The 17,994-nt window shown below is 41.5% G+C and overlaps 1 protein-coding gene across 6 annotated transcripts; it reads right to left on the bottom strand.

Moving 5' to 3' along the window:
- Positions 1 to 2,415: 2,415 nt before the first annotated feature.
- On the bottom strand, positions 2,416 to 17,627 carry ZNF471 (zinc finger protein 471). 6 transcript variants are annotated; one of them, XM_057534049.1, is made up of 5 exons: positions 17,583 to 17,624; positions 15,565 to 15,656; positions 11,532 to 11,658; positions 9,325 to 9,420; positions 2,416 to 6,413 (listed from the first exon to the last, which is right to left on the bottom strand). In XM_057534049.1, exons 2-5 carry the CDS (start codon positions 15,595 to 15,597, stop codon positions 4,393 to 4,395), a joined length of 2,277 nt encoding a protein of 758 aa, XP_057390032.1. In that variant the 5' UTR covers positions 15,598 to 15,656; positions 17,583 to 17,624; the 3' UTR covers positions 2,416 to 4,392. The 6 variants fall into 6 exon arrangements, with proteins under 6 accessions (XP_057390032.1, XP_057390033.1, XP_057390031.1 ...); XM_057534050.1 differs by lacking the exon at positions 17,583 to 17,624 and adding an exon at positions 17,398 to 17,563; XM_057534048.1 differs by lacking the exon at positions 17,583 to 17,624 and adding an exon at positions 16,158 to 17,365.
- Positions 17,628 to 17,994: the final 367 nt, after the last annotated feature.

The following is a 17,994-nucleotide window of genomic DNA, read 5'->3' as shown; positions in this document are numbered from 1 at the left end:
CAGCATCTTAAGAATGGCCATAGGGCTTCCCTGGTGTTACAGTGGTTAAGAATCCACCTGCCAATGCAGGGGACATGGGTTCGAGCCCTGGTCCGGGAAGATACCACATGCCACGGAGCAACTAAGCCTGTGCGGCACAACTACTGAGCCTGCGCTCTACAGCCCACAAGCCATAACTACTGAAGCCCGTGTGCCTAGAGCCTGTGCTCCACAACAAGAGAAGCCACTGCAACGAGGAGCCCATGCACCAAAACAAAGAGTAGGCCCCGCTCACCACAACTAGAGAAAGCCCACGCACAGCAACGAAGACCCAACGCAGCCAAAAATAAATAAATAAAATAAATTTTTAAAAAAATACTTAAAAAAAAAAAAAAGGAATGGCCATAAAGCACTTTCTACATATAGTGATGCTTTCCCCATGGCACGGATTCAAGGAAAGGCATTTGGCCCTGTCTCACGGAGCCTAATGATAGAGTAAGAGAGAAACTCAGTAATAAGAAAGCAAATTCAGCATCCCCAAGTTTTTCCAGGTCCTTCCTGTGTATCAGGCAAGATCATTTCTGGTCGTTCAATGTCATTTAGTCATGAGTTAGGACTTAATAGATTGCATTTGTCTACCCAGAAAACGATTGGAAAAGCAATAAGCTGCACAAATTAGCACATTGAATATGTAATTCCTGATGTGTATACCTATAAATAAATTCAACCCAGCTCAAAATTTTATTCCAATTTCTGAGGCCAAGCACTATTAAAACCCATTCCTGAGGCCATTTTCTAGATTCTGATATGAATGTTGATAAATACTTTGGGGAGTCCTTCATCCATTTCCTAATCTCTTTTCTTATATCAACCTCTAGACCACTTCAGAATCAGACCTTTCTGTCTTTTCTTTCTTCCCTTCCTTCCTCCCCCGCCCCCTTCTTCCTTTCTTGTTTTTAAATCAGTGAAGCCATAATATTGGTAAGCTAAAAGGGAAATTGGTTAACCTTCATCCATGGCTATCTCAGGCAAATGTGAATTAGTTGGTATGTTTTTTGTTTTAAGTTTCTTAGTGGCTTAGAGTTTCAAAATCTCAAAATTCTCCCGTAAGTCCTCATTCCAATAACCAGGATACCAACTGTTCCTAATTAATATCAAACATTCTACTTAAGAGACCTGCCAAAATTGTGAATTAACCTGGCACTGTAGCTCATTCTTTGATATTTAGCAAGCACAGCCTGATAGCTACAAGCAAGTCTTTCAACTATGTTACAAAAATGGCTTGTCTTCTACTCCATGCCTTAAAGCAAAAATTTAAGAAATAAGCCCTTTTTTCTTCTTGCTTTATACTATTCAGTTCCACTATGAACAAGCATCATACATATTTCTTGGACTGGCACTTCTTGTCCTCTTTGAATTCGTCCAAAGCAAAAGCCATCTAGGCCACAGCTGATTAGCTGTTTTACAGTTGCTATGAAGGCATATTACTTCCATGGCACAAAATATGATTAGGAGCCTTACACTGCTTTGCTCCATTTCATCCAATAACCTTACTTTAATAATAATTCCACATTTTCTAAGGATCTTTTGCCTAAAACCCACTCAAGGCTACCAATTTCTATATCGGTAGGTTTCCTTGGTTGACAGCAAAATAACTTAATCTAATTTTAAAATTAAAACAAGGGACTTCCCTGGTGGCACAGTGGTTAAGAATCCGCCTGCCAATGCAGGGGACATGGGTTTGATCCCTGGTCTGGGGAGATCCCACATGCCGCGGAGCAACTAAGCCCATGTGCTACAACTACTGAGCCTGCGCTCTAGAGCCCGCGAGCCACAACTACTGAGCCCACGCACCACAACTACTGAAGCCCGCATGCCCTAGAGTCCATGCACCACAACTACTGAGCCCATGCGCTGCCACTACTGAAGCCCTTGTGCCTAGAGCCTTTGCTCTGCAACGAGAAGCCACCGCAACGAGAAGCCAGCGCACCACAACAAAGAGTAGCCCCCGCTCGCTGCAACTAGAGAAAGCCCGTGCACAGCAACAAAGACCCAACACAGCCAAAAATAAATTAAATAAATAAATAAATAAAATGAAATGAAAACAAAATGCTGGTGGGAAACAACCTAGAAAGAACATGAAACAGGTCAGCTCTAGCAAGCAGAGCAGCAGGAACTCAGGAGCCATCTTAAAATTGTGCCCAAAGGATGACTCATATTCAGCTTCCTCCTGAGTCCCAAGGAGAGAGTATATGATTGGATTAAAGTGAACTGTGTACAGCTGGCAACACAAACAAAACCTCAGTGAATGACATCAGAACAGCCCAACCAACACAGCTGGGGGAAGGAGTCTGTATTTGTGTATGCATGGTTTCTATTTGTATTGTAGACAAAAACAACACATTTCATAATTTTAACTTTAAAAAGTTTATGTGTTTATAACTATGCCATCATATTACATAGTTATGAAAATTACATTCTCAATAAACTACAAAGCATTGTTTTGTGAGCATAGAGATCCACCTCATCCTTTCCAGTGACTGCTTAATAATCTACTGAACTGATTTTCCACAATTAAGTAACCAATTTACTACTGCTGGACATTTAAACCGTTCCAAGTTTTTCACAATTCTGTAATGAATGTGCTTATGCATCTATATTTCTGCACCTGTGCTTTTCGAGAAGATAAATTCCAAGATGTAGAATTGCAGCAGTGATTACATTTTAAATACTGACAGGTCACACCATATTGCCTTCTAAAATGGCTTTCCACCTATTTACCCTCCCAATGTAATATAATAATATGGTTTCTCACATCTGCAGCAGTACTGGATATTATCCATAAAATGTGTGCTAGTTTATGTTGGTGGTGAGGACTTTTAAAATTTCCATTTATCTGATCATTAGCGCAATTAAGATCCTCCTTTGACTTTTAATTTCTTCATTTAAGAGTTGCTGTTATACTGTGTATCTCATCTTATCAGACTTTGTCAGACTGTGTGTCTTACCTTATCCTTGCTGTTTTCCAACAGCCCTTTTTTAAGGGCTATATGCTTCGTAATATATGGTTAAAATATATCTCAGTCTGTCATGTGCCTTTTAACTTTGAATAGTGTCTTATACCATGGAAAAGTTTAAAATTTTTACATGGTCCTATCACTCTGTCTCTTTTCATGACTTCTGGACTCTGTGTCCTGCTTACCACAGCCTTCCTGAACTCAAAGGGATAGAAATAGTCTACATTCTCTTCTAGAATCTTAATATTGTTTCCTATTACATCTTTAATCATATTGAATGAACTTCTCTGTAAGGGGTGAAATGTGGATCTGACCTTATTTCCAGTTGGATAACTGTCAAGCACCATTTAAGTAATCCATCTCTCCCCCTGACACATCAAAAATAATTACTTTTGCAATAAACTAAATTCATGGGTATACGATCTTTTTCAAAAATTTCCTTGTGATGCTTTCCTATTTACCATTCGACATGATTTTCAGAACAAAACTGTCAATGTAAAGATACCCTATAGGGATTGTGACCGGAATTGACTGTACAAACATGTTTACAATATTGAAACTTTCATCTAGAAACACAGATCTCCATTTATTCAGAACCTCTATTCTCCTTAACAGAGGTTAATAATTTCCTTCCTATATATAAAACCATGAGTAAATTCATCTATAATTTTTTTCTTCTAGGTTTGAATATTAGAGTTGAATTAGCTTCATGAAAGAAGTATTCCAAATACTGCAAAATAATCCATTTCAATTATTTTTTTCTACACTCTAGAACAGCTTAATTATGATTCCTTGAAGGTTTAGAATTAATCTGTTAACCCAGGTGTCTTAGAAGAGGGCTACACTATTCAAGTTCTCTGTTTCTTCCATTTTAAATATTAGGAATTTTTACTTTCTGCCTTGAATAAATATAGTCTTACATTCTTCCCAGTAAATTCTAGTTCTTTTGTTCCAGTCTTATCCAGAGTTCTAGACATTTCCTAAAACATATTCTATGTATCAGGTCACACTGAATTTCCTCACCAACAAAGGAACACAGCCTTATTTTGTGGTGATCTCAAGCTTTAAACATACTACTCATGCTAATCCTCATCATCCACATTGTTTCACTTCCAAAATTGTTATGATCTCCAAGTACATATACTGCCTTCCAGAGTTCACTGTTTAAAAATAACTTTCAAGCAGACTCTGAAGGATACTGAGCTAACATTATAGAGCACTTAGTCTGGATCAGGCACTGTGCTGAGCACTTTGTATGCATCAAGTAGTTCAAAATTTCATAGCAAGGGTTTTAAGGGAGTCATAAAATTACATTTACATTTTGAAAAGACCACTGTGGTAGTAGTGTGAAGAATGAACTTGAAAGGGACAAAAGAGGATGCAAGGAGACCAGTTATTAGACAATTGGAATAGTCCAGGTGAAATGACAGTGTTTTGGACTAGGGCAACGAGAATGGAAAGATGTGGATGAATTCCAAAAATATTCAGCAGACATATCAACAGGACTTGGTGACACAGAGGGTGAGGAAGAGCTGGGGGCCTGAGATGACTCTACAGCATGAATTTTCTGATGATGAGCAAGGTGTGCATTTTGTCTGAAGACCTTTCTGCATTCCTTACATTCATAAGATCTCTCTCCAGTGTGGATTCTTCTATGTAGATTAAGGTGTCCAATCTGGCTGAAGGTTTTCCTACATTCCTTACACTGATACGGTTTTTCTCCAGAGTGAATTCTCTGATGAACGGTAAGGGATTGCCGATGGCTAAAGGCTTTACCGCACACGCTACATTCATAAGGTTTCTCCCCCGTATGACATCTTTGATGACAAATGAGCGACGATTTTGTTCTGAATGCCTTCTCACACTCAACACATTCGTAGGGCCTTTGGCCAGTGTGAAGTCTCCGATGCTGAGAGCGGGATGAGCTATCACTAAAGGCCTTCCCACATTCAGTACATTTATAGGGTTTCTCTCCCGTGTGAACTCTCTGATGTTGAATAAGGCGGGTAGTCTGGCTGAAGGCTTTCCCACATTCAGTACATTCATAAGGTTTCTCTCCAGTATGAATTTTATGATGCTGTGCGAGGTGTGCCCTCTGGTTGAAAGCTTTGCCACATTCCTTACATTCATAAGGTTTCTCTCCAGTATGAATTCTCTGATGAGTAGCCAGCTGTGAACTGATGCTAAAAGCTTTTCCACATTCTTTACATTCATAGGGTTTTTCACCAGTATGAATCCTCAGGTGACTAGCAAGGTGTATGCTCTGCCTAAAGGCTTTCCCACATTCCCTGCATTCGTAAGGCTTCTCTCCAGAATGCACTCTTTGGTGCTGAGTGAGTGAGGCATGATGGCTAAAGGCTTTCCCACAGATATCACATTCGTACGGTTTCTCTCCTGTGTGAATTCTCTGATGGACAGTCAGGGATGAGCCATAGCTGAAGGTTTTTCCACACACATTACATTTGTAGGGTTTCTCTCCAGTATGAATTCTCCTATGCTGAATAAGTCCTATGTGATCACTGAAGGCTTTCCCACAGTCAATGCAGTCAAAGGGTTTCTCCCCAGTGTGATAATACCTCCAGTGACGGATAAGGGATGTGTTCTGCCTAAAGGCTTTCCCACATTCAATACATACATAGGGTCTTTTGCCAGTGTGACATCTCTGATGTCGTGCAAAGGATGAGCCATCACTGAAGGCCTTTCCACATTCCTTACATTTATAGGGCTTCTCTCCAGTATGAATTCTCTGATGCTGAGCAAGGTGTGCAGGCTGGCTGAAGGCTTTTCTACACTCCTTACATTTATATGGTTTTTCTCCAGTATGAATTCTTTGATGTTGAATAAGGTGAACATTTTGGCTGAAGGCTTTCCTACATTCCTTACATTCAAACAGTTTCTCTCCAGTATGTATTCTGTGGTGCTGGGCAAGGTGTTGACTCTGGTTGAAGGCTTTCCCACATTCCTTACACTCATACGGTTTCTCTCCAGTATGAATTCTCTGATGAACAGTAAGGGATGAGCTCTGGGTGAAGGTCTTCTCACATTCATTACATTTAAAAAGTTTCTTTCCTGCATAGACTTTCTTGTGTTTTATTACCATGGAATTTTTGGAAAAGCTTTTTTTATCTGACTTGTGATTATAAATATTCTCTTCTATATTGTCTAGTGGGACAAATTTCCCAGATTTGTTATATTTGTGGTCTATTTCCACTGTAAGGATTTCTTTATGAGTGATTGTTTCTTGCCTGATAAATGTCTCTTGGTTTAACAACTGCCTCTCAAAAAGATCTTCACATTTCCAATCTTCTCCAAAAGTGGGACACTCAAGTCCATAGCTTATAATTCTCTCCATTAATACATCATCACACACAAACTGCTTCAGAGGTAATTTTTGTGTCTCATATACAGATTCCCAATCTGAAAGATTCAAAAAAGCAAATGTTTCCTTTATCATGGGCTATAACAAAGGAAACATTTAACATGGAAAAGGTGAATTGAAAATAATGAATCCCACAAAATGTATGATACACAGGTGTGTCAACTGAACAAATATGCAAGCAGACCCCAGAGAATGAGACCTCATAGAGGAACATGGAAAAGGTGATTTAGAAAATTAAATGTAGGATAACAAAGTTCTGAAGTAGTAATGCAACAGTAATAATATGTTATGCCTATATGAACATAACAGACTATAAATGAAACTCTTCCTCTATTCTTTCCCACTACTGGGAGACTTGCATATATAGCTAGGCTAACTTTGTTTAAAAACCAATATCATCACATACCTACTGCCGCTCAAAAATCTCTGTAGATTCCCAGAAATCACAAATACCTTGTGCTTTGTGACTTCCCTTGGGATTTAGGTAAAATCCTAGAGTCATCTCTTCATAATCAGAAAACAGTGTCCCTATGAACCATTTCCATGCGTCTTAATACAGTAAACTCTCTTCACTTCTCATAGATCCCTGAACTTCAGGCTGCATATTAAGGGATTTTTCCATTCACCTTCTCACTTTCACCAGGAAAAGTGGAAAGTAGGAAAAGTGTCACATCTTAATAGGGTTTTGCCATGTGTCTTTTTGTAGAAACTAGTCTTACAGTGATATGTGGGTTGGTATCACTATTATTAATCACGTTCTTATTTCCTGCCACATAAGTACCTGTCTTGCCTTGTGAGCTAGAATATAAGCTTTGGGGAAGGACTAGGTGAGCCTTACGCACTACTACTAAGTCACTTAACATGCATCACAGAAACTCAGGCATATATAAGAAATTCTCGATAAATCTATAAAGAAGAAATTTGTATTGAAGAGGTGACACTAAGAGAAAACTTTAGGGGAGAGGTGATATCAAGAAAGGGCAAAGCAGAAAGTGCTTCCCTTTCCCATCTTGTCCAGAGCAAATTATGGACTAATCCAATGCTCCCTAAATAGTTTTCTATTACATGTCAAGCATTAGGAACACTAGAGTGATTAGACAGTTGTTCTTGAGAAGTACAGAAAGTGATTAGGAAGACAAGGCCAACAAAGGAAGTAATCTGAGAAGAAGAAAATATGGAATATCAAATGCGAACCCATGTGGTAAAAAAGTAAAATTGGTATAAAAGTTCAGAGATGGGAAGGATCAAATCTACCAGAGAAGTTAAGAAAGACTCTGAGGTGTTAACAAGCTTCCTACCCCAGGTCATCTGTGGCATCAGGAACACCCAAGCTTCAAGAATTCTAGAACTGAGGCCATAAGAGTTCACTGAACCAATCACCTACAGTTTTTCTTACATAGATGGGCTGAGGGGAGCAATACTAGAAAGAGAAAAACAGAAACCTGAGGGCATCATCTACTCCTCCCTCAAATTCTTTCTTGTCTGTGAAGGCTGCCTTCATCTCCAGCCTCCCATGGAGAGTCGTAGTTGTCCCTTTTCTTTTTGGCTTTTCTCAACACAGATGCTGAGATATCTTAGTTACTGAATTATACTTACATCTATACTGTGACTCAACGTCCCAGCAGATTTACAGGCTTCTTTATCCCCTTTCCCTCATCCTCCATCTATTCTTCACATGGCCAATTATTACCTCTTATCAGGAAAATTCCTCTTTCTCTTTTCCTATTTGAGGCAGATGGTAGCTTCCTACATAACCAAAGTATAAAGTGTGTCTAAGCACAGCTTACTTCCCGCCTAATATTTGGGTATTTGGAGGATCCTGGAAGTCTAGGGTCCAAATCATCTCCAAATGTAAAGATCAAATACTGTTATAGAAGTGAAAGGAGAATTTCATAAAGGCATAATTATCACGTGTGATCCCAATATTCCCTTGTGTTTGTGAACTTTCGGTTCATTGGGGGAGGCAGAAAATAAGCATGTACACCAGAAAAAAGATAATTATAGGCTCTCCTAAGTGTTACAAAGAAAATAAACAGTGGCTTAGTAGAGAGTAATTGGGTTGGAAAAGGGAAAAGTTCACTATACAATGTGGTTGGGGACAGCTTCCAGTGAGATGATTTTTGAGCTCTGGCCTGATAGCCAAGCATGGACAGAGAGCTGACAGAGGAGTCTTCTAGGCAGAGAAAATAGGAAATTCAAAAGCCTGAGTCAGTAAAGAGCTTGCTGAGTTCAGAAAAGGTGACCAGTGGGCTAGAGCAGTGCTTTTCAACTGTATGTCAGGCACTCATTGATAAGGACATTTGTAAGACACATGGCACTGCTTATGATCCAGAGGCAACCAGACCTGGAACTCAGACTGCTGCTAGCCCCATGTGGTCTTCCAAGCTTAGAGACTCAGGATCTTGGCATACCTGTAACAAACTTGGAACATACCTGTATACCTTGCATAGTTTAGAAAACTCTGGGCTAAAGTATAGTGAAAAAACTAAAAAGTGATAGAAGATAGGGTTGGAGAAGTAGGAAGGAGCTGGTTACATAGGGGCTGGTGGGGTTTGGATTTTTCCTATTTGCAACAGGAAAGCAAAAAAAGATTTAAGCAGCAGGGTATGTTATGATTTTAGGTAGCATCTAATTTTAGAGTTAAGCAAAGATGTAAGAAGGAGAGAAGCTTATATAAGTCTGTATGGCAAAAGAAAAGAGGATGGGAAGGAGCTGGATAAAGATTTTTGCAAAATGAGTTATTAGAGAGAAGAGAGTCAAGTAGAAGAAAAGATATTTGGGGAGCCCATGCTAAGTAGTCAAGTTTCAGTTTTCTCCCAGGCTTGAGTCAAGGCGTGACTCAAGGCTTGAGAAGTTTCTAAGAGCATAAGAAAGCAGGAAGTATCACCTTGGAAAATGGCTGAGCCATTACCTAGAAAGAATTCCCCTATCTGGTTCTTCCACACTCACCTGGGAATGGGGTTCTTCTCATCTCACGCTTCATCTCCCAAGGCTCTTTCCCTTGCTCCAATAAGGAGATGACATATGGCTTAGAGATACAAAGTCCTGCATACAAAAATCGATATGAAAATTGGCCATGTTTTGGGCATTTCAGCTGGTTCCTTAATTCTGATGGAATGACATTACAGGAATGAATAGATCAAGGGGTGACAGACTATATAAAGCTTTTGGCATAGTTTAGTGGGACTGCCAACAGTCAATTCTATAAATGTTAAACCATTTTCTAAGGGGCCGGGGCAGAAATTCAGCCCAGCATTTTCGGAGGATCATCAGACAGCAGTTAAGTGAGGTAATACAAAGGGCCCCTAGAGGACAGGGGGTTCGACCCCTGGTCAGGGAACTAAGATCCCACATGCTGCGGGGCAACTAAGCCCACTCGCCACAACTACTGAGCTTGTAAGCCTCAACTAGAGAGGCTGCATGCCACAAACTACAGAGCCCATGTGCTCTGGAACCCACATGCCACAACTACAGAGCCCACACACCCTGGAGCCTGCATGCCACAACTAGAGAGAGAAAACCCGCACACCACAACTAGAGTGAAGCCCGTGCACCGCAATGAAGAGCCCACACGCCTCAACGAAGATCCCACGTGCCACAACTAAGACCTGACGCAGCCAAAAATAAATAAAATAAATAAACAAATAATAAATCTTTTTTTTAAAAAAGGGGGCCCCTAGAGACAGTTTGGAGTTTGAGTCAGGTTAACTGCCTGATTAAAAAAAAAAAAAAAAAATCAATATTCTTCAGAAGAATTTAACAGAATCCAGAGTTTCTACAATGCATTATTTACAGTGTCCAGGATAAAATCCAAAATTACTACATAAAAGGAAGAAAAAAAGAATCAGACTCAGAAAAAAAGACAATTAATGGAGACCTAACCTGTGATAACACAGGACTGATAACACAGAATCAGTAGACTAGGATTTTAAAACAGTTAAAATATCTATATTCAAGAATGTAAAGGAAAATATGCTTGTAATTTCTCAGCAGCGAAATAGAAATTATAAAAAAGAACCAAGTAAAAAGTCTAGAATTGAAAAACACAGTATCTGAAATACAAAAATTCTCTAGATGGGCTTAACAAGACATTGAAGAAGACATGGAAGGAATCAGTGAACTTGAAGAAACAACAATAGAAATTATCTAATAAACCAATAGAAAAAATTAGTTGAAGAAATAATGGCCAAAAATTTCTCAAATTTGGTGAAAGACATATTTAGTTTCAAGAAGTTCAGTGAACCACAAGCAGGTTAAAAGGGGCCTCTAGGCTGAAGCCCACGCACCTAGAGCCCGTGCTCTGCAACAAGAGAAGCTGCCGCAGTGAGAAGACCAGGCACCGCAACGAAGAGTAGCCCCCGCTCGCCGCAGCTAGAGAAAGCCCAAGCGCAGCAACAAAGATCCAATGCCGCCAAAGATAAACAAATAAATAAATGTAAAAAAAAAAGGGGGGGGGCCTCTAGGAACTTTGCTGGTGGTCCAGTGGTTAAGACTCTGCCCTTCCAATGCAGGGGGTGTGGGTTCAATCCCCGGTTGGGGAACTAGGATCCCTCATGCCATGCAGCACAGCCAAAAAAACAGTATTATAATAAAAAATAAAGATAAAACACCCTCCTAGGGGAAAATGAGGGAAAAAGGGGGGGGGGGCCTCTAGACAACAGAAAGCTAATCCAGCCAATGGTGGGCCCCAGGGCTGAGAAGGGTTCATTTTAGTTTCCCTAAGAACATGTGAAGCAATTTTCATAGTCTGTGCCTCGCTAGTTCATTTATTGCAAGTTAATAAAAATATACAGGTTTTAAAGCAATAGTCTGAATTTTTAACAATCCAGCTATACTCTTTGTGAATTTTGTTACGGTGGTAACAATACCATAGGACAAAGGAAACAAGGCAGCACAGGAGACCAGTGAGAGTCACATCACATCCTGTTCCCAACTGACTATAAAGGGCACACTCATGAAGTATCTGATACACACCAAATTCACTTATTAAATCTGAAATTTTCATCAGTTCCTGAATATCCCCTTTATTTCCCAAATTCAATTCTGACCTACACACAGTAAAAAAAAAAAAAGTTTTAATAGTTAAAAAAAAACAAAAAAAACACATAAAGAGTCCCTAAGGGTAATTCTGAACTATGAGGGGAAAAAATCCTCACCCACTGATACCAGGCTCTGATAGTTCTCCAACATCATACTCCTGTATAAACTCCTCTGAGCAGGGTTCAGCCATTCCCATTCCTCCTGGGAAAAGTCTATTGCTACATCCTTGAATGTCAACAAGTCCTGAAATGACACAAAGACATTCTTGATCAACCAATGCTCATGTCCACACATGACTTCGAGTTGAAGTGTTAAGCTGTCCCTACTTTATGTGAGAAATAGCCCTTAGAGAAAAAAAAAAAACTTAAACATGTAATATTAAATGCTAACCTAAAATAGTACTTATTGAACTAAAATGCTAACCTAAAATGCTAAACTGCATTGTATATGATGGTACTAATCCATTTCTCAGCATGGGGAAATATGGACAGGTGGCCACAGGGCAGTAAACAAGGGCTTCAAGTAAGGACGTATACCTGTGGTTGAACCTTCAAAAGCAGCAAAAAAAGAATAAGTTGATATTTTGTAAATGGTACTCTATGGGATCCTAGTGTTTCAGGGGAAAGAGGCATTGAACTGACATGGCTGGGGTTTTTTTCTTACATAATAAAAAAATATATTTAGAATGCAATTTTTTTGTGCTGTACCATTAAGAATTAATTAGCATGCCAGGCCATACCAGAGTGACCTGGATAGCAATGTGAGAAATCACCCAGCATAAGACTACAACACATCCAACTTGTGTGCTGAATTTGAGTATAACAAACCAATATATACTTAGACAATATCAAAATGAAATAATTATAATTTTTAGTTTCATATAAAGACTTAATGTCCAGTTACCATCACCATCAGGTTGAGACAAATTTCTTTTCTTTTTTTTTTAAATTGAGGTATAGTTGATTTACAATAAGTTTCAGGTGTACAACACAGTGATTCACAATTTTTAAAGGTTATACTCCATTTGTAGTTATTATAAAATACTGGCTATATTTCCCTGTGTTGTAAAAATATCCTTGTGGCTTATTTATTTTATGCATAGTAGTTTGTATCTCTTGATTCCGTACCCCTATCTTGCCCCTCCCCCCAGTAACCACTAGTTTGTTCTCTATATCTGTGAGGGTTGTGACAAATTTTTTAAAGTATTACGGGCATTTTCATCTTCACATTTATTTCCACTGAAAATAAAAATCTTTGTAATGCTCAGTGTTGTCATTTGCAGCAACATGGATGGAACTAGAGGGTATTATGCTAAGTGAAATAAGTCAGACAAAGAAAGACAAATACTGTATGATCTCACTTGTATGTGGAATCTAAAAAACAAAACAGAAACAGACTTTGTATAGATACAGAGAGCAAACTGGTAGTCGCCAGAGAAGAGGGGAGTACAGTATGGAAAAGTGGAACAAAAAAGAGTAACCTTACAGTGCAGACACCTGACAAATACTACCTCACCCAGGTAATCAAGGTATAGTAATAAGTCATGTTGATAGTATGAACCCTTGATATATGATGATAATGGAACTCTGTGATCTTCCTTCTAAAAACACATTACTCCAGTCTAACCAGGAAAAAAACATCAGGTTTGAGAGATGTTCTGCAAAATACCAGAGAACCTCTCAAAACTGACAAGGTCATCAAAAAGAAGGAAGGTATGAGAAACTGTCACAGACAAGGAGACAGAACTACCTAGAAGACAGAACTACTAAATGTAATGTGGTATCCTGGATAGGATCCTGGAACAGAAAAAGGATATTAAGTAAAAACTAAGGAGATCTGAACAAAGAATGGACTTTACTTAATAATAATGTATCACTATTGGTTCATTAATTTTAACAAATGTCCCATACTAATGTAAGATGTTAGAAACAGGGGAAGCTGAGTGGGATGCATATGGATGCTCCCTGCTATCAGCAAATTTTCTATTATTAAAAAAAAGTTTAATTTAAAAAATCTATTTTAAAAAAGTAAATCCTATAGGGACTTCCCTGCTTGCCTAATGGTTAGGATTCCAGGCTTTCACTGCATGGCCTGGGTTCAATCGCTGGTGGAGGAACTGAGATCCCGCAAGCCACACAGCGCAGCCAAAAAAAAAGTAAACCCTATCAAAAGGAAGACATCAAAGCTTTAAATTATCTCTAAGATTTTTAAATATACAAAGTCCAGCACTTAACTCAAAATAATGAGGCACATAGACAAAATCAAGAGAAAAATAAAAACTCACAGAGGGACTTCCCTGGTGGTGCAGTGGTTAAGAGTCTGCCTGCCAATGCAGGGGACACGGGTTCGAGCCCTGGTCTGGGAAGATCCCACATGCCGTGAAGTAACTAAGCCCGTGCGCCACAACTACTGAGCCTGCGCTCTAGAGCCCGTGAGCCACAACTACTGAAGCCCACGCGCCTAGAGCCTGTGCTCCACAACAAGAGAAGACACCGCAATGAGAAGCCCGAGCACCGCAAGGAAGAGTAGCCCCCGCTCGCGGCAACTAGAGACGACCCGCGCGCAGCAACGAAGACCCAGCACAGCCAAAAATAAATAAATTAATTAATTTAACAAAAAAGAAATACAAATAAAATTGAATGTAGTCTAGCAACAGAATCAAATATATACAGGAATTTAGTGTGAGATAAAGGTGGCATTCCAAATCAATGTGAAAGAGATGAATTATTCAATAAATGGGTCAACTGGACAGGCAACTGGGAAAAAAAAATGAACCTCTGCCTCACTTATCATGATAGGTTAAACATTTAATGTAACAATTTAATGTAAAAGTTTAATTTGAGCCTTACCCTTGTAGAAAAATCATAAAAATCAAGTCTAAACTTATCAGAGTCTTAACTGTGAAGGGTAAAACAAATCTTTTAGAAGAAAAATAGGAGAATATCTATATGCCCTAGGGGTAGATAAAGATCTCCTACACAGGACACACAAACAAAGCACTAGCTATGACGGGAAAAAAAGTGTCTTGTGTATACATAGAAACAGAATGTCCCTGAATGAAATAACAGAAGCTGAGAATAGTTATTGTCTCCTCTTATTTTTTCCGGGATCTTAGTTCCCCGACCAGGGATGGAACCCGGGCCCCTGCAGTGAAAGCACTGAGTCCTAACCACTGGACCGCCAGGGAATTCACAGTTACTGTCTCTTAAGAGAAGAACTGGGAGGAAAGAGAGGTTTTACATCTTGAATTTTGTACTATGTACATATATCACCAGTTAAAAATTTGCAAAAATTAAATACGATAAGATTTTTTAGGTGAACAAATGAGGCTGGGAATTCGTACATAAAAAATAAAGGAAAATGTTTAAGAATTTAAGGATATAATCAGAAATTTGGACAAAATTCAGCTAGAGGGATGATTCCTGATGCATTCTAAGGACAGGAGAGGGCTATCCGATGCACATTTAATTTGGAACCCAACTCACTGATACTGAGACACCTTTATTCCATATAACAGAAACCAAATCTTTTCACAAGTGTCAACACTGAATTTAAAATGAAGTGGGGGAGCTTCCCTGGTGGCGCAATGGTTAAGAATCCGCCTGCCAATGCAGGGGACACGTGTTCAAGCCCTGGTCCGGGAAGATCCCACATGCCACGGAGCAACTAAGCCCGTGCGCCATGACTACTGAGCCTGTGCTCTAGAGCCCGCAAGCCACAACTACTAAACCCACGTGCCACAACTACTGAAGCCTGCACACCTAGAGCCCATGCTCTGCAACAAGAGAAGCCACCGCAATGAGAAGCCCACGCACTGCAACAAAGAGTAGCCCCTGCTCGCTGCAACTAGAGAAAGCCTGCGCACAGCAACGAAGACCCAATGCAGCCAAAAATAAATAAATTAAATAAATAAATTTTAAAAAATAAATAAATAAAATGAAGTGGGAAGAAGAGGGGGCTCTATGCCTCATCACACTCAGTTTTATTTACCCCTTAGGCAGTCTGAGTTAAGGACAGTGCTCTCTGGGAGAAGTGGGAACCAGGCCCTTAGATAAGACTGTTAACCAGGGAATTTTCAAGAGGAAAGCAGCTTTACAAAGTCCTAAACAGTAAGACTGCCTTTCAAGAAGGAGAAATGAAATAACTAACCTGAGGTATGGCTTTCACTAGTTCAACTGTCATTTTCGCCTTCTTTTCCTGGCTTTTCTCTTGGAGAACAGCACTGTCCTGGAAGGGTAAGGCTGGAGGGAGAAAAAGGAGAGTGAAAAGATGAGGCCTTTGCACTCCCAGAATCACCAGCCTAAAAACTCTATCTTCTCCTTCTTCCTGCCAGCCTTCTTTGCTTCCACTGCCCACATAACTGGGAGATTATGGGCAACCGATGGCAGTTGAGGGGTATAACTTATAACTCTGTTTCTCTTATGCTCAAGGTCCTAAATTTAATCTTTTTTCTAAAAGTTGCTTTCCCATTCTTTGGTCTTATTATGAATAAAAATAATGAGATGTGCTAGGTACTCTGCATAGATTATCTTCTCTCACTTTATTTTAAAAATGATCCCATGAAATAGCTGTTTCCTCTATTTTATATTTTGTAGGTAAAGGTGGACTCTTTCCCTTCCTGTGCCCCTGCTTCATGCTTTGATACAGTCTTCAGTTTGAAAATCTGACTCCTAAATGCCACCAGAGGCCAGGGTGATCCACCTTCTCCTGCCAAACCCCCAGGGGCTTTGCTTTCCTCTCACCCTGGGACAGTGGATCCTTTAGCACCCAATTCTGCCACCTTCACTCTCATCTCTGTCTTCAAGCCCTCGGTTTCCCCTCCTTTTTGTCACCCAGAACTGAGGGTGTCTCCTGCTTCAGGCAGGAGCTCCAGTCACCCCGCCTCTTGCTTCTCACTGGAGCTCTTAGACTGGGAGCAGGGAATTCTACTCCAGGATCCTTATCCTGGCAACACACAATTCCATAAAGCAACACACACAAAGAAGCCAAAGCTATCAACCTTCCAAGTAGTTTCCCCACACACACCACAGTCACACAGGGCCAGTTACAACCATACAGGGTAACACACAGACACTGGCCCAAGACCTCACATACCTCCTGATCACACAGAGGACACAATCACAAGCACCCAACGGAAGGCACATCATAGGCAGTCGCATATATCACAGTCTCAGAGAGGCCAGGGGTACAAACACACATGGTGATACACACACATCACACATATACCCCCAATCTTATTCTCTCACACACACCCGTGGCTCACTGCCCCTCATCTCTGTCTCACTCACACCCACACTCTCCGCAACCTCACAGAAGCTATATGTGCAAGCCTTGTGGTGACAATCCATGGTTCACAGTCTCTCTCCTACTCACTTTGGTGTCACACCAACACATCACTAGTTTTCCTCTCTCTCACACACACACACATTCTTAATGGTCTCTGTTTCAGAGACACATGGATTTCTCACACACATAGATACACAAACACTGCAATTGCTACCTCTCTCACACACACATAATACACACCGGGGTCTCCGTCACACTCGGGCACACACGGACACACACACTCCAGTCTCACACGCTCACACCAACATGCTCTCGGTCTCTCACACACACACACCCGCCCCCACGATCTCTCCCTCTCAGCCTCTCCTGGGACCCCACACACTTGCTGACCTCTCACACTCGGGCACACCCGTTTCCCTCACACACACCAGCATGCTCTCGGTCTCTCACACTCACAGTCAGGTCTCTCTCTCTCACACACACCCGCCCTCACTATCTCTCCCTCTCAGTCTCTCCCGGGGTCCCACACCTGCTGACATCTTACACACAGGCACACCCGTTTCTCTCACACACACACCAACACACTCCGCTCGCACTCTCTCTGGACTTTTCACAGTCCTGTCTTGTCTCTCACACACACGCCGCTCCAGCCGCCCCACAGCCCCGAACCCGGCTTGAGCCGCGGCCTCGGCGCACCCGCGCGGGCCTCTGGGAAATGTAGTCGGTCCGGGAGCGACGGCGCAGCGGCGCCCAGGCCGGGGCTTCACTGCCGGGTCCGAGCCGCCCGCCTCGCCTGCCCTGCCCCGCCCCGCCCTCGGGCTTGGACACCCGACCACCCAAAACAACCCACAGGCCTCCCCCCGGAAGCCAGCCGCACTCACCCGAAGGACTTCGGAGCCGACGCCCGGGAACCGAGTGCGCAGGCGCCGAATCTCCCAGGTGGGCGGAATAAGGGGAGCGGTTAGACTCGAGGGGCGTGGGACGGGGCGTGGTTTAACGGAGAGGGGCGTGTTCTTAGGCTGTTGAGAATGGGAGGCGGAACCTTAGCGTCAGAGCGGGAGTGCCTGCGCAGGTATGTGACTACGCTCGAGGGGCTTGGCCCAGGGTTTCAGCGGAGAGACTACGATCGGGGGTCGGGGCCCAGGACTTCAGGGGCGTGGCGTGGCTGGGTGCGAGTGTGCGCAGGCCCATAGAATGCGCACTCGCCCCTCCCTCGCCTGGAGACCAGAAGCGTCCCTAGTTACGGGGTCTAAGCGAGGTGCGGCGGAGCCCCTGGTGTGCTCCTGTGTGTAC

Source organism: Balaenoptera acutorostrata, chromosome 19 (genome assembly GCF_949987535.1).
Source record: "Balaenoptera acutorostrata chromosome 19, mBalAcu1.1, whole genome shotgun sequence".
NCBI lineage: Eukaryota > Metazoa > Chordata > Mammalia > Artiodactyla > Balaenopteridae > Balaenoptera > Balaenoptera acutorostrata.
The sequence above is the reverse complement of the archived record's forward strand: the minus strand, read 5'-3'. Positions and strand labels throughout refer to the sequence as shown.

Coding starts and splice junctions, on each gene's coding strand:
- ZNF471 (XM_057534049.1), bottom strand. CDS start 15,597: ATGACAGTTGAACTAGTGAAAGCCATACCTCAG. Junction 11,659..15,564: donor TAGTGAAAGCCATACCTCAG/GTTAGTTATTTC, acceptor GTGTCATTTCAG/GACTTGTTGACATTCAAGGA. Junction 6,414..9,324: donor GAGAAGAACCCCATTCCCAG/GTGAGTGTGGAA, acceptor TGAATCTTTCAG/ATTGGGAATCTGTATATGAG.